At 43.0% G+C, this 20,596-nt stretch overlaps 2 protein-coding genes across 14 annotated transcripts in view; both read left to right on the forward strand.

Moving 5' to 3' along the window:
• LOC110989205 (cell adhesion molecule 3-like) overlaps positions 1-20,596 on the forward strand; it is a 161,793-nt gene that overhangs the window by 132,537 nt on the left and 8,660 nt on the right. For 9 of the 13 annotated variants that reach the window (XM_087142071.1, XM_087142068.1, XM_087142074.1 and 6 more), the window contains 3 exons: positions 11,405-11,470; positions 18,128-18,226; positions 20,405-20,441. In XM_087142071.1, the coding sequence (XP_086998197.1) occupies positions 11,405-11,470; positions 18,128-18,226; positions 20,405-20,441 (202 nt within the window). The remainder of the gene's footprint in view (positions 1-11,404; positions 11,471-18,127; positions 18,227-20,404; positions 20,442-20,596) is intronic. The other 4 variants (XM_087142069.1, XM_087142078.1, XM_087142080.1 and 1 more) reach the window with 1 other exon arrangement.
• On the forward strand, positions 3,137-4,480 carry LOC147797905 (uncharacterized). The gene has a single exon (XM_087142084.1). The coding sequence runs from the start codon at positions 3,623-3,625 to the stop codon at positions 4,454-4,456; it is 834 nt and encodes a 277-aa protein (XP_086998210.1). The 5' UTR covers positions 3,137-3,622; the 3' UTR covers positions 4,457-4,480.

Below are 20,596 nucleotides of genomic sequence, written 5' to 3' on the forward strand. Positions count from 1 at the left end.
GCTTTTTGAATTCTGTTGCTTTTCATTTGAATCAGCTTGAAATGTTTCCACGGCGCTTTGTTTCACATTTAAAGAAAAGAAAATTCTCCCTTGTCATGTAGTATTTTTCCATTGGAATATATTCAACTTTGGAAAAAAATATTCAAATATTTGATAATTGATCAAATATTCGGCACAGCCCTCCATACATGTACCTTAATTTGTATCCTTGTGGAGACATGGCTTTGTTCTCCAGTACTAATTCGGTCGCGTGTGAAATGATGTTTTCAAAATGCTCCCATTTCAACATGAATCACTCTCCTGGACTGAAATTTCGACCGAATGTCCCTTACATGAACACTTCAATTTGTGACGGATTCTTACACATTAAAAATTTCTCCTTTTCGAGCAATTTCCAAATATCAGTTTTGTGAAATCCTTGTGGAGACCTATACACCTTGAGAAAGTCCTTGTGGAGACCTATTTAACCCATTCTTCTCGGTTTCCATAGGGCACCATATTTCGGCACGTGTACATCCCAGGTACATTTACATGTACGTACATGTACATGTGCGTAATTGTACCCATTAACTGATTAAAGTTGTAAACAGTGATTCATACCAATACTGACTACTGACTTTTGATTAAAAGATCTTTGTAGAGAAAAAAAGTACTATAGTCATAAAAGGTTGAAAAAGCCTACATTTTTGAACTCTAAGTCATAGCAGAGTGGGCACAGTGGAAACATGTACACGTACAGTATGTACATCTGGACTTGGGTACCAGTGTGTGGTAAATGCCTACAATACCAACATGACAAAGGGCAGCTCTTGGTCATGTCTGAAAAGGCCCATTGTTGTTTTCACAGGAAAGTGAGTGCACTGTTGTGGGTATCTAAATACATACTGGTACACACATGTACATTGTACTTGAGTACTTAGTAAGCAGTATCCATTGTACATGTAGCAGTACTGGGCACAGTGTACAAAAAGGGAAGTGCAATGCCAGAATTTTTCTTGAATTTAGGAATATTTATTCAACTTTCCAAAAATCAAATATTCGGTTGCACCAAATTCCTACTAGTATCACAACAGAAACATACATCCGTGACTCTCCTTAACATCTAACACAAAATGCTTGTAAATAGCTTTCCAACATAAAAATAGTAACAAAATAGGCCTACATGTACGTGTACATCTACAATTAATCTCTCCACTTCTTCAGTTTTCAGCACGTCAGACTTGACCAAGTCTTGGTGCACAGCCCCCATTGAAAGTACATGTACTGGTGCATGTACATGTAGGTACATGTACATGTACAATGTATGTACATGCATGAGTATATGTACATTGGATGTGTTGGAACAGCAAATGGTTGGGTGGTATTCCATGTACTGGTATATGTGTATGTACATGCAGTTCAGAGCTGTAATGCACTGTAGGACATGTACAACGTACATGGACATGTGTGATGTGATCTACAGAACCCCCTGACATGATGAGCTTTGTCAGTTATACCAGGGGTAGTGCAGTGGAGGGTCCGTGGGTGCATATACATGTACATGTACCAGTAAACTTCAAATTAAAAGGGCACGCTCTTTATTTTCAGATCTGGTCCTTTTATGATTCTACATGTACATATAGATTGTCTACAGCAATGAATCTAACTTTTTGTCTAGAATCACAAGTTCAAGAGTTTTGAAAACTGGGCAGTGTCCAGATCAATTGGAAGTTGATGCCGGTATGCATCCCACTGACAAAGCTCACCATGTGAGGGAAAATGTTTCCCAGATCACATCAAACAAGTTCAGCCCTTATCAGCAGGACACATTTTTCATTCCTCCATGGGAACTGCTACATGTTTGTATAATCAGGTTGACAAGGAAGGACTTTGGACATGTTGATCAGCTTTCTCATTACATACATGCACTGTACAATGTACCATGTTATACATGTAGTAACACATACATGTATTGATATGTTACATGTACAGCGTCTAGATGTTATCATTGTTGGGTACGGTAGATCATGGATATACATGTATACGTCTTTATAATAAATTATACATCTACAGTGTAGATGCTATGTCTATAAATCATGCATCCTTCTTACTGTTCCCACATGTACTGGTATGCATGTACATGTACTGGTATAAATTGTTGATTACTTGTACATGTACATGTAATCCCAGTAGTTGATTATTGTTCTCAAGTGCTGTAATTGATCAACAAAAAACCCCCAAAACCCAGAAAATATCAGGTTACTTAGTCCATGAAATGTACGTCTGCCAGGGTACCGGTATATACATGTACATGTGTGATATTGTACAAGTCATGGACAGTACTGCACATGTACAGAGTACATGTAGTTTTGCTGTTGGTTCATGCAGTGTACCGGTACATGTACCGGTAACATACATGTACATGTGCATGTACAGTACATGTGCCATATGTGGTTGGTATAACCATGTGTTTTATTTCTCCATGGTATAACATGTAACCTGGAAATGTACATGTACGGTACATGTACATGTATACATGTACATCTGGTACCCTGCTGGTACATGTACCTGTACATTTACCTGTGTGTGTATTGGGAAAAAATAGATCAGGTCTCTGGAGTATAGCACTGGTACATGTACCGTACAGTAAATACAATTGTTCATCAGTACATGTACATGAGACTGAAGTGCTTGATGTACAATGTACATACATGTATGTACCTGTAGATCGCATTGGGGCCCTTGGTGATCAAACTTATCAAAAATCACCTTGGCTTTTGTGAGTTTGCAGTGCCCGTGCAAAACTTCACAGCGTTGCTCTGCACAGCGGCAAAAGGCCTTTTCATTTGCTTTCCCGACACCACCTGTACCTGTACACTGACCAGTACGACATGAATATCGGTAGTTTCTCCTCCATTTTGGGGGCCTGTTTTTTATCAGAGGAGGGGGCAGCCCCAGAAAGACATCTGATGTCAAATTTGAGCAAATGTCGAAGAAAGAGGAAATGGATGAGAATGAAAACAGGGAGCAGGCAAGGAGGAGAAACTACATTTAGTTTATTTTTTGCTCAGCTAAATGACATTGTAAATCTATCCATCTTGCCGGTGTGATGTGGAATGTGCAGATGACAGTCCTGTACATCAAAAGCTACATGTACATGTGTAGCGTTTTTCCCCCTTGTAAAAATAAGAACACTTGCATCTACAGTAGACTCCATGTACATTTTTCTAAGCAGTAGATTAGGAGCCTTCAACTTTTGACCCTGTAATGTCAAGCCACCTAATTGATTTAAGAGCACTCCTACACAGGACCCACTTTTATTGCTTTGGCCTTCTTACCACATTCCTCTGGCAGACTTCTGGTCTAGGATTTATTACTTTATAATTAGATTTTAGTTAGATTTACCCTTGTTCTTCCGGCCTATGTTCCCAACCTTATTTTCACCACTTGGTCATATTTTTAGCCAGTCTCATCACAACCACTCTTCAAGCAACATCTCTACATGCAGTACTCCCACTCTCTCTTGTACAAGCTGAAAATAGTTTAGAATAAAAGTTCCTTTCTTCAAAGTTAGTACCTGTTGTCAACATTGTTTCTTTCTTATACAACACTACTAAATTGGTGACCCAGACGTGATTTGAACATGCCACTCGAAGAAACACCAGCAGTGGGCTCGACTGCCACACCCATGACAGCTGCAGTTAGCCTGAAACTACCTCAGTACTGGCCTGCAGATCCACATGTATGGTTTGCTCAGGTGGAGGCCCAGTTTGCCACAAGAGGGATCAACGCGGAGAAAACGAAATACAACCATATCATTTCAGCTCTCACCCCGTCAATTGCTCAGGAAGTCAGGGACATCCTCCTAAATCCTCCACAAGACACCCCCTACAAAACCCTGCGTGAGGAGCTGATCAAAAGAACAACGGCAACTGAACAAAAACGACTACAGCAGCTTCTGACAGACGAGGTACTTGGCGATCGTAAGCCGACGCAGTTACTGCGGCGGATGCGCCAACTCCTCGGTGACAGAGTACTGGAAGACTCGATCCTGCGCCAGTTATTTTTGCAACGGTTACCGGCTAGCGTACAGATGGTAATCACCTCGGCAGGAGACTCAATGACGATGGAACAACTCGCCGAGCTGGCTGACAAAGTCATGGCTGTGTCCATCCCATCTCACGGGGTAAACTCAGTGGCACCGGTGGCTACCCCAACAGCAAACCTGCAGAGCGAGGTAGAACTTCTTCGCGGCGAGATAAATCGCCTAACTACTCAAATCCAGAAACTGGCGACCAACCCTCAACGCTCCCGTTCAAACTCTCGCAGTCGTCGACCACGTGCCGGCACTCCAACTCCTCCGGATGACGGCAACGTGTGCTGGTATCATGCCAAATTTGGTGACGGGGCCCACAAGTGCACCCAGCCCTGTTCCTTCAATGCCAGCAACCAGGGAAACGGCCAGGCCGGCAAGTAAAGGCGGCATACTCTGCCGGCCACTCCACACCCGCTCGCCTGTTTTATGTCACTGACCGCCACTCTGCACGCCAATTCCTCGTAGATACAGGAGCTGAGGTGAGCGTCATCCCTCCTACCCCGCAGGAGCGCACCCACCGTCGACATGGGCAAGATCTCCAAGCAGCAAATTCATCGACAATTGCTACTTACGGTGAGAGATCTTTGACACTTGACATTGGTATCCGGCGGCCATGTCGCTGGGTTTTTGTAATTGCAGAAATTCAGCAGGCCATAATAGGCGCAGATTTCCTTCGTCATTTCAATTTGCTGGTAGATCTTCGACATCACAGGCTTCTTGATGCCACAACCAAGTTGAGCATCACCGGCAAAGCCTCGAACACACAATCGGTCGGTCTTGTCCTCGCGCCACCGCCCCCATCACATTTCGCAGACATCCTGAAGGAATTTCCGGACATCACCAGTAGATCATCCTGTCGTGACACTCCAGTCAAACATAATGTTACGCATCATATTGTCACGACAGGCCCGCCTACAGCGGCCCGCCCACGGCGTCTAGCCCCTGACCGCCTTAAAGTTGCTAAGGATGAATTCCAGCACATGATGGCTCTTGGCATCATTCGGCCTTCTGACAGCAATTGGTCGTCGCCCCTCCATATGGTCCCCAAGAAGCAACCTGGTGATTGGCGGCCATGTGGAGACTACCGAGCCCTGAACTCATCCACAGTGCCAGACCGTTATCCTGTGCCCCACATACAGGACTTTACCAGCTCACTACATGGCACGATATTCTCAAAAATCGATCTCGTCCGTGCATATCACCAAATACCAATGGCACCGGAAGATATCGCGAAAACAGCCATCACTACACCGTTTGGACTTTTTGAATTTGTTCGAATGCCGTTCGGATTGCGCAACGCTGCCCAGACATTCCAGCGATTCATCGATGAAGTCACACGCGGACTTGATTTTTGTTATGCTTACATTGATGATCTTTTGATCGCCAGTGCCGACGCCGAACAACATGCTCAACATCTCCGTCTTCTGTTTAGCCGCCTCAATGAGTATGGAGTGGTCATCAATCCGGCCAAATGTTGCCTTGGTACGGAATCACTTGAGTTCCTTGGACATCGAGTTGATGCTCAAGGGGTGCAACCACTTGAAACAAAGGTCAGTGCCATCCGCGATTTTCCGCAGCCAACTACTCTGACCAAACTGCGCGAATTTCTCGGACTAGTTAACTTCTACCGCCGCTTCATTCCTCATTGCTCGCAAGTCCTCCAGCCACTCACCGATCTGCTCACTAATGCAGGAAAGAAATCAGCACCGTTGCCTTGGAGTGACACTGCTACGGCTGCATTTCAAGCGATCAAAACTGCCCTCACTAATGCCACTCTCCTCGCTCATCCAAAGCCAGACGCGCCTCTGTGCATCATGTCAGATGCTTCGGATGTCGCTGTTGGAGCTGTTCTCCAACAACGAGTGGACAACGCATGGCAACCACTCGCATTTTTCTCCAAGACACTTCAACCCCCCGAGACACGTTATAGCACATTCGGTCGCGAATTGTTAGCCATTTACCTCGCCATCAAACATTTTCGGCACTCGCTTGAGGGTCGACATTTTCATGTGCTTACAGATCACAAGCCGCTCACATATGCTCTCAGCACCTCATCTGACCGTCACCCCCCTCGCGAAAGTCGCCACCTCGACTTCATATCACAATTTACCTGTGACATCAGACATGTGAAAGGTGGAGATAACGTCGCAGCCGACGCACTATCACGTGTTGAACTTAACACTCTTCGCTTGGAACAATCTTCTCTCATCGATTTCCGCAAAATGGCGGAGTTGCAGACAAGCAGTGCGGAACTGGCGCAACTTCAAACATCATCGTCATCCTCCCTCAAATTCCATGCAGTTCCTCTCCATTCTTGCGACACAACATTAATTTGTGACATTTCGACAGGACATCCACGTCCGTTCGTGCCAGTAGAGTTTCGTCGCACCGTATTTGACGCACTGCACTCCCTGTCACACCCAGGCATTCGCGCTACGCAACGCCTACTCACAGATCGATATGTTTGGCCATCTATCAACCGAGATGTCAGACAGTGGGCCCGATCATGTATTCAATGCCAACGTGCAAAGGTTAGTCGTCACACCTTTGCCCCCCTCTCTCAATTTCCTGCCCCGGACTGTCGCTTTTCACATGTCCACATCGATCTGGTAGGACCATTACCACCATCCAATGGAAATACATACATGCTCACATGCATTGATCGTTTCACACGTTGGCCGGAGGCCATCCCATTGCCTAACATCACTGCTGAAACAGTCGCTCGTGCTTTTGTCACACACTGGGTTGCCTCATTCGGCGTTCCATCAACTCTCACCACTGACCGTGGTGCACAGTTCGACTCTGCACTCTTCCGTGCCCTGACCAACCTACTTGGCACTCAGTGTATACGTTCCACTGCTTACCACCCCCATTGCCAATGGCCTAGTGGAACGTTTCCACAGGCAACTCAAATCATCACTCAAGTCACAAGTTGACACAACCAATTGGACAGAGACATTACCACTCGTCCTGCTGGGGATTCGAACCGCCGTCAAGGCAGACTTCGGCCACAGTGTGGCTGAGCGTGTCTATGGAACCACTCTTCGCTTGCCCGGAGAATTTTTCGATACTACCACAGATGCCGTGGACCTCGACCCCACGGCCTACGTTCATCGTCTACAACGCTCCATGCAAAGTCTTCAACCACCCCCTGGCCGTTCCCAACAACGGACTAACATTCATGTTCCCTCAGACTTGCATACGTGCACCCATGTTTTTGTCCGCCGTGACGCGGTACGCAAACCTCTCCAACCCCCCTACGATGGCCCGTTCAAAGTTCTCAGCCGTTCAGACAAACATTTCGTCATCGAACTAGGACATCGAAAGGACACTATTAGCATTGACCGCCTCAAATGCGCACATCTAGACATTGCCAAAGAAACAATTACTGTTCCGCCCAAACCTAACCAACCTGCCCCAGCACTCGCACCTAATATCACTCTCGATAATAATCACAATTCCTCTACGTCAGGCACTCCCTCCAAGCGTACCACACGCTCCGGCCGTACCGTCCATTGGCCAAAACGCTATGTTACATTCGTTCGTTCCTAAATTTTTTTTTGTTAATTTCTCAAGTTATTTTACTTTCCTTTTCATTATGTAGTCACTCACTGGAAGGGGGCTCCTGTAGCGTTTTTCCCCCTTGTAAAAATAAGAACACTTGCATCTACAGTAGACTCCATGTACATTTTTCTAAGCAGTAGATTAGGAGCCTTCAACTTTTGACCCTGTAATGTCAAGCCACCTAATTGATTTAAGAGCACTCCTACACAGGACCCACTTTTATTGCTTTGGCCTTCTTACCACATTCCTCTGGCAGACTTCTGGTCTAGGATTTATTACTTTATAATTAGATTTTAGTTAGATTTACCCTTGTTCTTCCGGCCTATGTTCCCAACCTTATTTTCACCACTTGGTCATATTTTTAGCCAGTCTCATCACAACCACTCTTCAAGCAACATCTCTACATGCAGTACTCCCACTCTCTCTTGTACAAGCTGAAAATAGTTTAGAATAAAAGTTCCTTTCTTCAAAGTTAGTACCTGTTGTCAACATTGTTTCTTTCTTATACAACACTACTAAACATGTACATGTGTACATCTCACCTCATCCGAGACCATCAGGGGACCAGTCATGAGACCTGTTAACTGTAGTCCAAACAAGGAAACTTACATTTTTGTACATGAGCCTAGACAAAGGCACTTTTGTTTCAGTTTATTCATCATTGGAAAAGCTTGTGACTTGAATTCAGGCTTGTGACTTGAATTCATGCTTTTGAATTGAATTCAGGCTTGTGAATTGAATTCAGGCTTGTGAATTGAATTCAGGCTTGTGAATTGAATTCAGGCTTGTGTCTTGAATTCAGGCTTGTGACTTGAATTCAGGCTTGTGAATTGAATTCAGGCTTGTGAATTGAATTCAGGCTTGTGTCTTGAATTCAGGCTTGTGACTTGAATTCAGGCTTGTGTCTTGAATTCAGGCTTGTGAATTGAATTCAGGCTTGTGTCTTGAATTCAGGCTTGTGACTTGAATTCAGGCTTGTGTCTTGAATTCAGGCTTGTGAATTGAATTCAGGCTTGTGTCTTGAATTCAGGCTTGTGTCTTGAATTCAGGCTTGTGACTTGAATTCAGGCTTGTGTCTTGAATTCAGGCTTGTGAATTGAATTCAGGCTTGTGTCTTGAATTCAGGCTTGTGACTTGAATTCAGGCTTGTGAATTGAATTCAGGCTTGTGAATTGAATTCAGGCTTGTGTCTTGAATTCAGGCGTGTGAATTGAATTCAAGTTACAAGTCTGGTGTTGGTCTTGTCACACAAACCGTATAGTCTTGACTAAGACGCTGTTTCCCTGCCATGAAATATATTGTATACATGTAGTAGCGCTGACGAGGCACTGGAATTTATTATAAGCAATTAAGGCCCTTTCAAAAGTCTCCAGTTTCTGGTCAGTGCACGTGTCACAGTAGACCAGCGCATCAGAAAAATAAGGCTGTTAAAACTCGCTTAATCGACTGGAATCTACATGTACATGTAGGTACTACCCCTGTTACATGTATACATGTAATTTCACATGTTTTGATGGGGTACATGCACAGTTGAGTACATGTAATTTGTACAGTAAAGGAGTCCCTCTAGGCCCCATACATTTAGTCGGGCATTCTGTGTCGGATGACGTCATTGTACATAAACTTACATCTGGGAACCAGACAAACGAGGGTGTTCGTAAGTCCTTTGTAGATCTGCAAGCTGAAAATGCTGTAAAACAGTAAAGAGTGAGGGGGCCAGTCTATTTCAATGTGGGTAGTGGAGGTACATGTACATATACGTGTACATGTACCGGTACATGTAAGTATATGCATGCAGTTGCAAACTTGCGATGGACATCGCATGTTGTACTTATTAAATCATTTCTAGGGAAAAAAAGTGAGAGCAAGAAGAAAAAGCCTCCTCGCTGCACCATTTTTGGAGCCGGCCCCTGACTAGAAACTGGAGACTTGGGGGGGCTAAGGAAAGAGTTCCACTAAGGGATATTTTTTGCCTGTCGACCAGCAGAAAATGATGGCCTAATTGAGCAGGGAAAATATTGAAGTAGAGGACTGGTGTTTACTTTGGGAACACTTGGAATATTTTAGACCAGCCTGTGAGTCTCAGAGTTTGTGCACATCATGTACTGTATGATGTCCTTGTATGGAACTCTTTCATCATCAATGTGCTGCATTGCTCAAGTGCCGAATCGTAGGTAGCAAGACAAAAAGTTGCCATTTTTCGCATGCTTGCTCAAAAACATGTAGTCATCCATCCACTGTTTGAGAAGAGAATAGCATTTAATAAGCGAAAACAGGTCACCAGCCGAACTTGCTATGCATTGCACTGCTTGCAATTGGCCTGCGGCGTTTTCTTGCTGAGAAAGAAAGTTTGATATTTATGCAGGTTGTTCGATTTTGGCTGTTCGATTCACTGTGTCAGAGGAAGGAAATGTACAAGGCCATTTCACATTGTACTGTACATGCAATACGTTGTAATTGAATGTAAAACTGCACAAGTGAAAAACTGTCTGTAAAGAACAAGCCTTCAGATTCACATGCGCATTCCCCAGTTCAGGTGTGAAATACATGTGTTTGCCCACTTGTGTGAAAAGGTGTGAAAACTGTTTCCACACCTTGGTAAATTGTTTTCACATTTTACGAAACAAAAATGAAGTCCCTGGGAAGAGAAAAAGTGTTAAGAGAATTTCCCTTTCCCTGGTTAACTTTCAGCACAGCGCACTGTGGCATGCTGTCCACGTTCATGAAATTGCTCATTGTGCAGTGAATGTACAGTGTCATGTGGTATATATGTACATGTATGTACGAATGCTACATATACATGTAGGAGGAAATGGCCTTGGATAAAATATCCTTTTGTCGGTTGCTAAAAAAGCTGGATTATTGGACTTCATATGCAAAGTTGGGCCTTATAGAAATCTTTAGACAGATCTTCACAGGCAAACTTCCCTGATCGTTGAAGGCGATTACATGAAGCAGGATATGAACTTCTGCTCCCCCCCCAGCAAACCCACACCAGCACTCCATGTGTTCAGTGTTTGTGGTCTCATCCATTTGAGCCCCTCCTGTACTGTAACCGTGTTCATTGTATCTTGTGGGGAGGGGGGCAGGAGGGACACATAATTCACCCCCTCCCCCGGGAAAAAATATTTTTAAAAAGGGGAAAAAAGTGGAAGAAATAAAATAAAAATAAAAGGGGACTTATGTGCACTGTAAGTCACCAATTCACTGGGAAAAACTTTGAAATTGACCATCATTCTCTGTTCAATGGGTTTGATCAGTTTGTGGCTGATGCTTGCCTTGCCCCTCTCCACCCACCCTGGATTCAGAGGAAAGTCCTTTGCCCTGCCCCTGGAAAAAGTGTTCCCCCCTCGAGAATCTTGACGACACCCTCGGCATGTGTACATTGTCCTGTTTTTTATGCAACTGGTCTCGTTACTAGCAGTTGTAATACATTGTCGCCAGAGTTTGTCAATATTCGACCTTTTGGCGACAGTTGGAATCCAGAGTGTCTAAATGAGGAGAAAATGCAATGCTACAAGGTTTCAAATTTGACCTTCAGGTTGACATTTCGTGGAGTCGATCAAATCCTCACCTACTGGTACCCGATTTGTAACCAGACTGTTGCGTTGTTACTCTGTCTCCCAACAATGTGGTACTCACCTCTTCCAATCACCCATAAGCTCTCCCCCTGCATGCTTTGATTTTTGAATAATCATGTGCCTCGCTTCCGTCTCTCTCTTGTTTTTTTTTTCTCCTTCCCCCGTGTGATTGTCTCATTTTTAGGCTACGTTGAGCCCACGACAACACCAGCAACCAAATCGACGCCTACAACCAAGTCACCACAGGCCGGTATGTCCACCACCTTCTCTATATTTGGGGTTTGGGAGGGAAAGCCGTGCTAAGTAACGCTTACATGTATGTCTGGTTTCGTCTTCGTTTGTTTTACTTGTACATGTACCCGGTATGTGTTCTTATTTATGCAGCTCGACTGCTGAGTTTAATTTTTGAATATTTAATTTGTTTGAATTTGTAACCCCCCCCGGTTTGGTTTTCATAAGTAACCATTTTTAGTTGAACTCCATGCTTGCGGTTGCGTCCTTGGTTCACCCATTATTGCTCCTAGCTCACCATGCACATTGTACATGGCCCACTGGCACACCACCGTTCCATTGTTGCTTCATTTCTCATAACCTCCGTGGCATCTTAGTCACATGTACGTTGTAAATGCATTCCAAATGTTAATGTCTTTTTTGATACATGCACTTCAGTGCCGATTAATATTGGTGTACATGTACATGTAGTGTATGACCAAATGAGAACAGAAAATTACAGGTTTTTTTGAGAAACAGAAGAGCTGAAAAGGCAACAAACAGAGGGCAAGTTTTACTTCGCTGGACTGGTACTGCCACTTGTAATATTTTGGAAACTCTTACTAGCCACAGTCCTTATTAAATTCTCCAGTGTGGTTAACCACAAAGTTAAGCCCAATCCAACTCAATCCCCAGAAGGACATTAACAACCCTTCCCCGCCCAAAAAAATAAAATAAAAAAATGAAAATATAATCTATGTGTTTGGTCCCTTCCTCCGCCGTAGTCCTACTCGTGTGCTTTTAGAAAATTCACCTATTTCTAAAACTCAATTTTTCCAACCCTGTGATTTTAAGATCTTGAAGATCTAACTATTGATGCCCTGAAGTGTTCTGACCTCTCAGTCATTATTTGATTTTAGAGAAGGTTGTTTCAGTTTGTGTGTCATGTTTGTTTTGTCTGCAGTTTCCCGGTTCATGTCAAAGTTTCTTTTACCTCGTTTCAAAATCATCTGTATGCTTCCTTTTCTCTTCATTTCCTTCTTTCTGTTTCTCACATTCCTCACATGCATGCTCATTGTACTCGCCTCTTGCTGTCAAAGCCACGCAAGGTCTTCAACAAACCTCAACAAATACTTTCGCATTCAGTACATAATGTAAGTATGCATGTAGCAAGTGAAGCTGAAATAAAACTAGGGCAAAAAAGTTCACCGAACTACTTCACTGAGTTTAAATGTGCAGTCAGGCATAATGTGTTCATGTACATGTATAGTTCCCTACATGTACATGTACATTTTACACATGTACATGAACATGCAGACACGTGTACAGTTTATACAGTACACGTTCATGTACATGTACACGTTCATGTACATGTACACGTTCATGTACATGTACACGTTCATGTACATGTACACGTTCATGTACATGTACACGTTCATGTACATGTACACGTTCATGTACATGTAGTGCCATCCATGTGTTTGAGGGATGTATCATGTATATGTAAATCATGATTGATCTTGATTGATGTACATGTACCGGTACATTGCACCCATTTCATTATCATGCACCGGTACAATGTACATGCAGTTCACATTCATAGATTCCCCTTTTCAACCACACATGAGCTTCCTTGCACTTACAAGGCCAAAAGGAAAGAAGGATTCAAGATGAGAAACCAGGAAACCAAGTTTTTCTCATCTACATTTTAGCTGCAACCACCGTCCACTTAAAGCATTTGTCAGCTGATGACATGGATGGTAAAACTTTTCTCTCTAGTGAATGCACTCCATCATCACATCAGTGTCCCAAATTAGACCTTTCAAACAAAGTGCAAAGGTCAAGCCCATGCTTCCTCTCAGTGACGTAACCCGAACCCCAATTGGCAGTTCTTCCAGGAACACTCGAGTGTCAAAAAGCTAACACTATTGGCTATCATGAATGGGAAATACACATGTAACAACGACTTGATCGCGGTTGATTTGGATGAATTACAGTGGAGACAAAGGAAACAGTTTGTTAATAAATGTACCAGTACACTTGTTTTTTTACTACTAGATACCGGTAGCTGTATTGGTTTTCCCATCAATTCCAAGCAGACTACAAAAATAGATTACCGGTTCTGTTATTTTTTCCCCCGTATTTTTTGTTCCGTGTTAAAGTTTGCTTCCTGACATGTTATTCCAGTTGACCCTGTATACTGTCTGCGATGGAGAACATTTGAATAAACAGACGGTACTAAAAGGCTGTGCAATTAAATATGGTACGGTTCCAAGTTCCAAGCGCTGGTGGGAAATTGTGTTTCCTCCATTGGTTTAAAGTGCTTCACCTGAAACTGTTGAGAGAGTTAAACATGTACATGTACTGATACGTGTATTGATTGAACTTAAACAAGGTTTCTCACATTGCTTTGCAAATCTACCGGTACCGTGTCTGATTTTGAAGAGAGCCCTACCCTTCAAATGTTGGTTCAATTTTGATTTTTGTTATCCCTGTTATTTTTCTCTGGCTGTTCTCAGTGGCTTCCTGATTTGTTTCCAGCTTCTTACTTTGTTCTGTTATCCTGCATGGTGTCCTTACAGCACTGCCTAACCACTGACTATTCCTATTAATTAATCACCTGTTCTTGAACTAACGTTGCTGTCTGAGCTGGCTTATCCACATTTCCATCCCATACATGTACACTGTAGTTACTAGCCTTCCCTACCAAACTCCAAATGTACGTGTTCGATGTGGTAGTTCAGATGCGTGGTTGCCTCGTTGGTGTGTTGCAGTTAATGAATAACAGAATTGAATTAACACATGAATTGGGGCCCGACTATTGGCAGTTGTTATTACCCCTGCTCATCAGGCTTGAGACCACCATCACAGTGCCTCCATTGTCCAGTGTACCGTACCTTTTGACACACCCTGTAACACATTGTTTTCAGCACACCTTATGTGGCTCTAATCTGTAGTGTGTAGATGTACCATACATGTACGTGTATGTGTCAATTTCAAACCACTTTCTTGGCATTGATTTGGAGGAACACGTTGCCAACCTCTGTACAAATGTCTTTCATACATATATGTACCTGTAGACAGGGTTCCCGCGGCCTGGAAAAGTCATTGTAATTTGTAAAAGTGACTGAAGTCATGGAAAAGTCATGGATTTTTTCAAACTGGGTGTGATTTCTATTATCAGAAACAAACCTCACAATTCTATTTGCAACACTAAAAGTCCAAGAAATTGGGTTATTGAGTCATGGATTTTCATAATTTTGTCATGAAAAAGTCATGGAAACATCATGGAATGTAATGGTCCTTTAGGTGCAGGCACCCTGTGCAGATGTACCGATATCAAGGACAGATCTGGGAGTGGCCCCTTCCCGACCAAAAAAAAAAAAAACCCAAAAAAACACACAAAAAAGGCAACTTTTTTAAAGTCTTCCCCAACTCCCCTCCTTTGAAAAAACATGTACAATGCACATGTAAAAATGGTTCCTGTGGCCTTGAAAGGCAAGAAAAATCATTTCCAGGCCTGTCAGAGTCATGGAATTTTGTGTATGATTTCCATGATCAGAAATGAGTGCATAAAATGCGCGATGTTATTTGCAACTTTAACAGTCTGAATACAGTAAGTCCAGGAAATTGTATTTCTGGGTAATGGATTTTCATGATTTGGTCCTGGAAAAGTCACAGAATTTCATTTCCTTTAGGTGCAGGAACCCGGTAAAAATCACCAACATGTACATGTAGTCTCATTCATCTCAAAAGCCATGGATTCTATATAAAAAAACTCCACAATGTTTGCTTTCAAATCCCCCCCCCCTGAATATTGAGTTCTGGATCTGCCCTTGGGTGTACATACATGTACATGTGTGTGTCTCCATTACTGTCCAGGCATTGCTTGTGTCCAGAGACTGCGCAACAATTACTGTTTCCGATGCATACAGCCTTTTCTCACACAATTGATGGGGTCGAGGATGCAAGTTGTATTTGGTTGTACATGTATATGCTTACTGGTCATGTTTAAATACACGTGTATGCCGCTCTGTCAACCTCTCTCAGATGCATGAAAACTACTAGACTTTCCTGTGTGCCTAATCCTTTTGAACAACCTGTGCACTTAAACATTGAAGTTTTCCCTGACAAAAGAGGGCAGTGTTACTGTGATGTCACAAGAAGACATCGCTGAATTGCTACATGTAGGTTTTCTCTGTTGGAAGCGGAATTTCTTTGTTTAAATCACATGTACACGTTATCATCGGTAGCACCATGCATTGACGTTCCGTGGGTAGTTGCCACACCACAAACTGATGTATCGTGTGCACGAAGTCTGTGGATGGTACGTCACTTTGTGGTACACCAAAACTATCCTATACGTCACTTCATGGTGAACCAGACGATATTTGTGGGGGAAAAAAAAAACCTCGCCATTCTTGAATTGAAACCCCTATAAATTGACAAAGAAAATGGCAGTCTCAGACTGCACAATATCCAAAACGTTTGGGAAAAAAGCGTGGCTAAAACAACATTCTGGGATTTGTTCCCATACAGTAAAACACTTCCTGTTAAATAATCATAGTTTTATGTGGACGTTGCTGTTTTACAATTTCATGTACATGTATGTGTTGACTGTTGTGATGTTGGGTATGAAACATCCTTAGGTAAGTGTAGCGCTCGTCATCTGATTCTGGCGCTGTGCGCCCCTTGAGTTTGAAAAGTTATGCCACATCACAGTTGTCAACAACTGTACAATGTACATTTGTGTACAGTTTGTACATGTATGTTCACCATGGATTGTTGGAAAGCGGGGCCATGTGGCCTACACGTGCATGTACATATGATCATCATATGTGATCTTGGATAAGTGGTTTTTACCCCTACGTGCCTCGCTCCACCCAGGAGTATTAAAACGGGTACCTGTGAGGGCAGACATGTACATAGTTATTGTATTACCTGTATTTTCCCTTTGAGCCTGATACCTGTATGGTAGGATGAGGCTAGTATACTCCCCGGGAAGCTGAGATGGTTTGGCAGTGTTCAGAGGGTTTTGGGTCCATTGTGCAGACAGAAAGATACTCCATGTACATCAATAAGCCATTTGCGAGTTCAATTTGAATAAAATCTGGTACACTGAGTTCTTTAAATTCACGTGAACGTAACACGCTGCATTCTCCATACCAAATCCACTGTTGCTATACCTCATGATTCGGGGCAAGCTTTTGCTTAGTTACATAAGAGACTCCTTGCAACAATACACTCTTCTCAATGGATAAGAAGGGCACACAGGAACCAGTCCATTCCAGAGATGGTGGTCGCTATGTAAAAGCTTGGCCCAAATCACGAGGTATAGCAACAGTGTCTTTAGTCTGGGGAATTCAAATTGGCACGTTTCTGTGCAATCAGATAACTCAGTGTACCAGATTTCATTCAAATTTAACTAGCAGATGGCTTATTGGCATCTTTCTACCAGACACTGTCAGATACAATGTACAGTAGGGCTGAGTCAATTTGAATAATTCACTATTCGAATATTCGACCTTCTATTCGATAAATACCCAAACATTCGGTCGTACTGACCGCCAGATTGTGGACGAACAAACCATTTAAAAATCAGTTGCAATAACACACACAATTGTGCATTATAATCACCAGAATAGCTTCTCACATCTTGGAGGATCTTCAGCCATGATTTAGCAAGATTTAAGAGACAAACAATACTTCTTGAATGTGGAAAGTTTCTATTTGTTTTAAATTTTTTAATGAATGATTTACTTTTTGAATCGATGTTAGATTTCTGTCGCTTAAAACAAGCTGCCATAGTGCAATTTTTCTCAGTTAAAAAAAAAAAAGAAGAATTCTCCCTTTTCAGGAATTTTGCATTCAAATGTTCAAGTTCGGAAAATGATATTCACTTATTCGATAATCGATTGAATATTTGGAAATTGCGATATTTGGCACAGGTCTAGTGTACAGTGTACCGTATGATGTACTGTCACTGTGTGCCTCATGAATGCTTTGATATATTGTTATGATTCAAAGTCAACTACATGTACGATACGTGTACCAGCAAGAATATTTGATGAGATGCTGATGAAAACTGGTCCTTTGTTCGATATGACCTTAATTAAGCAGTGGCTTAACATGACACTTCCGAGCTTTTGACATCCTCAGTCATCGTACATGTACATGTATGTATTAGTGTCCACTTTCAAACCAGCTTCAGGATTGGTCAATGAACAGATACTATAGCCTAAATCCTTACATGTTGATCATAACGTGACTCTTGGCTTTGGCATCGAAATTCCAGGCACTTTTGCGTCTCAACTGACATGTATGTGTGATAGCAATTGGTAGACATTTGATTGTCATTGTTGAATACTGATGTTACATGCGTACATGTACATGTATGTACAGATTCAATGACATGAAATTGTAACGTGAGCCTGTAATTTAAAGAGTTTGTTAACCCTAACTGTCCTCAGTCCTCCAACAGGTGAAGGATTGAGGACTGTTAGGGCTAATGTACACTAACGTGTGATAGAAATAATAATGAACACGAGACAGAATGCATATTGTAGCAAAACTGCACTCGCCCTTGTGTAGGGTGACAGCGTCGATATGGAATAGAAGCTGGATGTGGTGTAGTGGGTATTCCTGTGTCTATTGAAAGTCAAGCGTCCTTTTTGTTTCGCTCTCTTATTTATTTCAGGGCAAGGCCTTGACACTGGAGCTATCATTGGCATCGCAGTTGGCGTCCTGGTTGTGGTTTGTATTGTCATCATCGGGATTATCATCTGCTTCAAGAAAAGTGAGTCGTGCGACCGCCTCGGCCCTCATTGAAATTTTGGTGGACAGTGTTGTGGTCAAGACCAGTCACTATTCCTAAGACCAGTCACAAGACTAGTCACAAGGCCAGTTGCGAGACCACTTGCAAGACCAGTCACAAGACCAATCAGAACACCAGTCACATAACCAGTCACAAAATACTTGTACAGGACCTGTCATAAGACCAGTCGCAAGCCAGTCACCATACCAGTCATAAGACAAGTCACAAGATCAGACACAAGACCAGTCACAGACCAATCACGTCCCCAGTCACAAAGCCAGGCACAAGACCTGTCACGAGACTGGTCACAAGACTGGACACAAGAGCAGTCACAAGACTAGTCCCAAGACTGGTCACAAAACCATTCGCAAGACCAGTGGTGAGGCCAGTCGCAAGACCAGTCACAACGACTACATGTTGTCGCAAGTGAACATGCTTGTGTGGTAGTCTGTGACTTGAATTCAGACTGGAGGTCTTGTGTTGGTCTCAAGAGGTCTCAACTACAATGCCGTAGCTTGTCACAGGTACATGTACCTTACATGTACATGTACTTGCTCATGCACATGTACATGAATGTGACTGTGGACAATAGACCTTATTCACGTGGAGGCCATTTTTGATCTTATCCCCCAAATCTGTTATATATTGGAAACTGTCGATTAGGATGTCACCAGACTGTTTTATACTTCTGTGCGTTCTGAGCCTCCCTTTCAATAACTTTTGGAATCTGGCAAGGTACAATTCTGCATGTTCAATCATGAATTTAATAATTATTCATGGGAGTAGACAGGCGGACATTGGTCATGAAATTTCATTTTATTGCTTCTTCTGTACTCTCAACATTCAAAAGGAAGAGTTAACCTCGCTTTCAAATTCAATATGGCCGGCCCCATGAATAACGTCTATAGGAACCCAACTGTGCATTCTTTGTACATGTTCATGTACTTCAACATTCAGTGGATACTACGCCTGATCTGAACAACGACTTCACCGTGCATACATGCACTAAGGGCTTATGCTCCTGTACATTATAGAGTGCCAAAGTGAATACGTCACGCTTACGATGATGTGTGTAAATAGCATTATGGTGAGAACCAACACGTGGGCATGCTCCATTTGTTTGCACTACACTGTCTGGTTCACAGTGACATCACTCATCGGTACTCTGCAGGCCTGTTTGTATCACACAGATCCGAATCTCAACCAGTTATCCTTCATTGGTTCACTTCCACCAAAACCTGCCTTAATGCATGTAGATGGGCGTCTTGGTACAAGACTGAAATGAACTAAAACTAAACAGGCAAAGTTCCTGGTGCATGCAAGATGCATGTTTTTCAAGCGAACGCTACAATCAAGAATTCGATACACTTTATGATGTACCAGGCCTTGTACAGGGTTTCTCTTGACAACTTATTTACACGTATCTCTCTTTAAGCCATATCTCCCTGTGGGAAACTGAAGTACGAAATTTCGGGCGCCTCCCGCCCCTCGTCAGGTGCGAATGACGAGTGGCGGAAGACTAAACGAGATAAGTTGCAACAGTTTGGAGTTCTTGCAGCGAGGTTTTCTTAAGTAGTTCATGCCAAATGGAAAGGTTTAGGCACAGAAAGCACACATCACAGGATTGTCTTTCTGATTGCACAGGCATGCTTCGTGTAGTGTTTAACCCCTTCGCGACGGATGACGGTAAAAGCCGCCGTAAAAATTGAGATCCTCGGCCCGCTTTTCAGCTGTTATTCTCGGCCTACGCTCGAGCGAACACGGTGAAAGAAGGCAGACCCTGGCTCTTGTGTGTATGGTGATTGGCCTTTGCGTGTAACCCAGAAATGAAAAGACTGACATTGCATCATAATCACCAGCTTCACAATAGTCTCCACTTTGAAAAGAGGCAACGGAAAAGTGGAAGCGTGAGTAGAGCCGCATGCCACCGAACAATCAGCCTTTTCACCGTGTAATTCAAAGCATGCAGAGTACGCAGGGCCACCCACCGAGAATTTGCGGTTTGGCAGGTGGCCTTCGTGGCCAAGCGAGGCTGGAATTCTTGGAGTCGGCTTTCAGAAAAAGTTTCCGTCGTCAAGGGGTTAAGTAATTTATTTTTTTACTGAAGTCATTTGTGTCAGATCAACCTTGAAATTCCTTTAACGTCTTCTTCATTTCCAGAGATATTCTGTTTTGATAATAACAAGACCTCAAATAGGTAAGTATCACCACGGTCGATGTTATGCTCATTCAGACGAAAAGGCTTCTTCATTTCCATGAGGGTTGTGGGAAAAATGGCTTAGGCCTGATTCGGTCAATCTCAGCACAGCTGTGTTTCCTCAACACTGATGTTACATTTACATGTGCAAGTAT

Source organism: Acanthaster planci, linkage group LG10, assembly GCF_054643075.1.
Source record: "Acanthaster planci isolate LZ-2023a linkage group LG10, COTS_SCS, whole genome shotgun sequence".
Lineage (NCBI taxonomy): Eukaryota > Metazoa > Echinodermata > Asteroidea > Valvatida > Acanthasteridae > Acanthaster > Acanthaster planci.

What these genes read in the sequence shown, in the direction of transcription:
- LOC147797905 (XM_087142084.1), top strand. Translation starts at nt 3,623, where the DNA reads ATGCCACTCGAAGAAACACCAGCAGTGGGCTCGACTGCCACACCCATG.